The sequence below is a fragment of the Trypanosoma rangeli genome (assembly GCF_003719475.1).
Source record: "Trypanosoma rangeli strain AM80 chromosome Unknown Tra_15.4_contig_00023, whole genome shotgun sequence".
NCBI lineage: Eukaryota > Euglenozoa > Kinetoplastea > Trypanosomatida > Trypanosomatidae > Trypanosoma > Trypanosoma rangeli.
In genome coordinates this window covers 5,382-6,837 of record NW_021705767.1, presented here as the reverse complement: position 1 = coordinate 6,837, position 1,456 = coordinate 5,382, and the positions used below count along the sequence as shown (strand labels likewise).

General features: G+C 63.3%; 3 protein-coding genes across 3 annotated transcripts in view, besides 1 other annotated feature; all 3 read right to left on the bottom strand.

Moving 5' to 3' along the window:
* Positions 1-276: 276 nt before the first annotated feature.
* On the bottom strand, positions 277-828 carry TraAM80_01147 (uncharacterized protein; the record flags this gene model as incomplete). Its single annotated transcript, XM_029378200.1, has 1 exon — positions 277-828. The coding sequence occupies one exon, from the start codon at positions 826-828 to the stop codon at positions 277-279; it is 552 nt and encodes a 183-aa protein (XP_029241914.1).
* A 71-nt stretch (positions 829-899) lies between these two features.
* Positions 900-1,229, bottom strand: TraAM80_01146 (uncharacterized protein; the record flags this gene model as incomplete). The annotated part of the gene is made up of 1 exon (XM_029378199.1): positions 900-1,229. One exon carries the CDS (start codon positions 1,227-1,229, stop codon positions 900-902), a length of 330 nt encoding a protein of 109 aa, XP_029241913.1.
* Positions 1,230-1,268: a sequence feature (G-rich).
* Positions 1,269-1,285: 17 nt separating this feature from the next.
* Positions 1,286-1,456, bottom strand: part of TraAM80_01145 (uncharacterized protein) — a gene marked incomplete at both ends in the record, with an annotated part of 903 nt that continues 732 nt past the window's right edge. The window contains one exon of the mRNA XM_029378198.1: positions 1,286-1,456. This exon is cut by the window's right edge and continues 732 nt beyond it. Within this exon, the coding sequence (XP_029241912.1) occupies positions 1,286-1,456 (171 nt within the window).

Below are 1,456 nucleotides of genomic sequence, written 5' to 3'. Positions count from 1 at the left end.
GCAAAAGCAACGGCGTCGTGTCATGCAAGAACGTCCTTTACACTCTCCAACAGTTTGTCACCGCAGTGGCCAACGACGGCGTGGGTGCGCCTGTCCTTCAACGCCGCAGAGAGTTCAGATGGGTAAGTGGTGAATGTTGCGCTTTTGTAGGCAATCTCCGCACGCACACCGTCCGCCGCAGTGAACTTCCGCGAGTGCAACGAAGCATTCAACCCGGCGACGATGCTCCTAGAAAAATTATCAAGTGAAGGATCATTGAAGCGAAAAGCCACAAGTTTAACGACGCCCTGGAAACTGCGGACCTGGCACCGGCACATGGAAAAACGAGCAGCAACAGCAGCACAAGAAGAGAGACAACAGCAAGGCACGACGGCGCAGCAGAGGGCCGCAAGCCCAACTGCGCACGGCCGCCTCGCCGCCCCCAACGCACCGCCATACCCGCTGCCTTGCGACTGTCCTGCTGTGTCGCCTGTGAATTCCTACGGCAGAGAAAAAGGGAGAGACAACGGCGGACACGGTGCACAGAGAGCAGAAAAAGGGAGAAGAAGATGGCCAGCCTCGCCGGCAACAGCTGCAGACATCCCTTGAGCAGCGATGCCGGGAGTTCCACTGAACATATGTGGGCACAACCCGGCAGCAGCAACAAAGTGGGTGGTTATGTGCATCGCCCCGCGTGTCAGTGCGGTCGCCCCACACAGCTGCGCGATACATCGCTGCGGGAGCGCCCATGCGTACCGTGTGGTTCTCCGCATCCCTCGCATGCTTCTGCGTCAGCCAGCAAGCCGCATACCCAGCACGCACAGCCACCATCTGGTCGACTCGTGGCATCGACGCAATCGCACCCCGTTTGTGACGCTCAGCGGGAGGATGGCGGGGAGCAGCAGTCGGAAGCAGAGGGATCAGACACACAAACGGCACCTCAGCGCCACGCCAGGCACGGGGGCCACGCACAGCTCCAGCGTGGAGACACCGGAGTTGGCGGTGTCGTCTCCGCCTCCCACGACCGCAACTGCCGCCTGCAGGTAGGCGCCGCCGTCGTCGCTGGCCTGCCGCTCCGGCTGCTCCGCCACCGCACCTGCAGGCGGCACGCACGCCGACACGCCTCCAGAAAAGAAGGCCTGCCTCACGGCCTCCCAGCGAGCAGCAAAGTGCTTGTGGATCCAGGCTGCCGCGGTGTCGTCCATCTGCGTGAGGGGCGTCCTGAACCGGGGCGGAATTTTGTACACCATCGCACCCGCCTCCGCCCCCTCGCCGCTTCCGCCCACGCCGGGTTCCGGCTGCAGCTTCAGCACCCGCATGAGCTCCGCCACGCCGCCCTCCGTGAGAGCATGCACCACCTGCGGCGGCACCTGCATAATAAACGGCGCGACCGCACCGCCAAGGAAGTGGATGTACGCCCCATATAAGATGTCGCCGAAGGCATCCAGCGCCAGCTCCTCCTGCGCGCGCAGCTCCG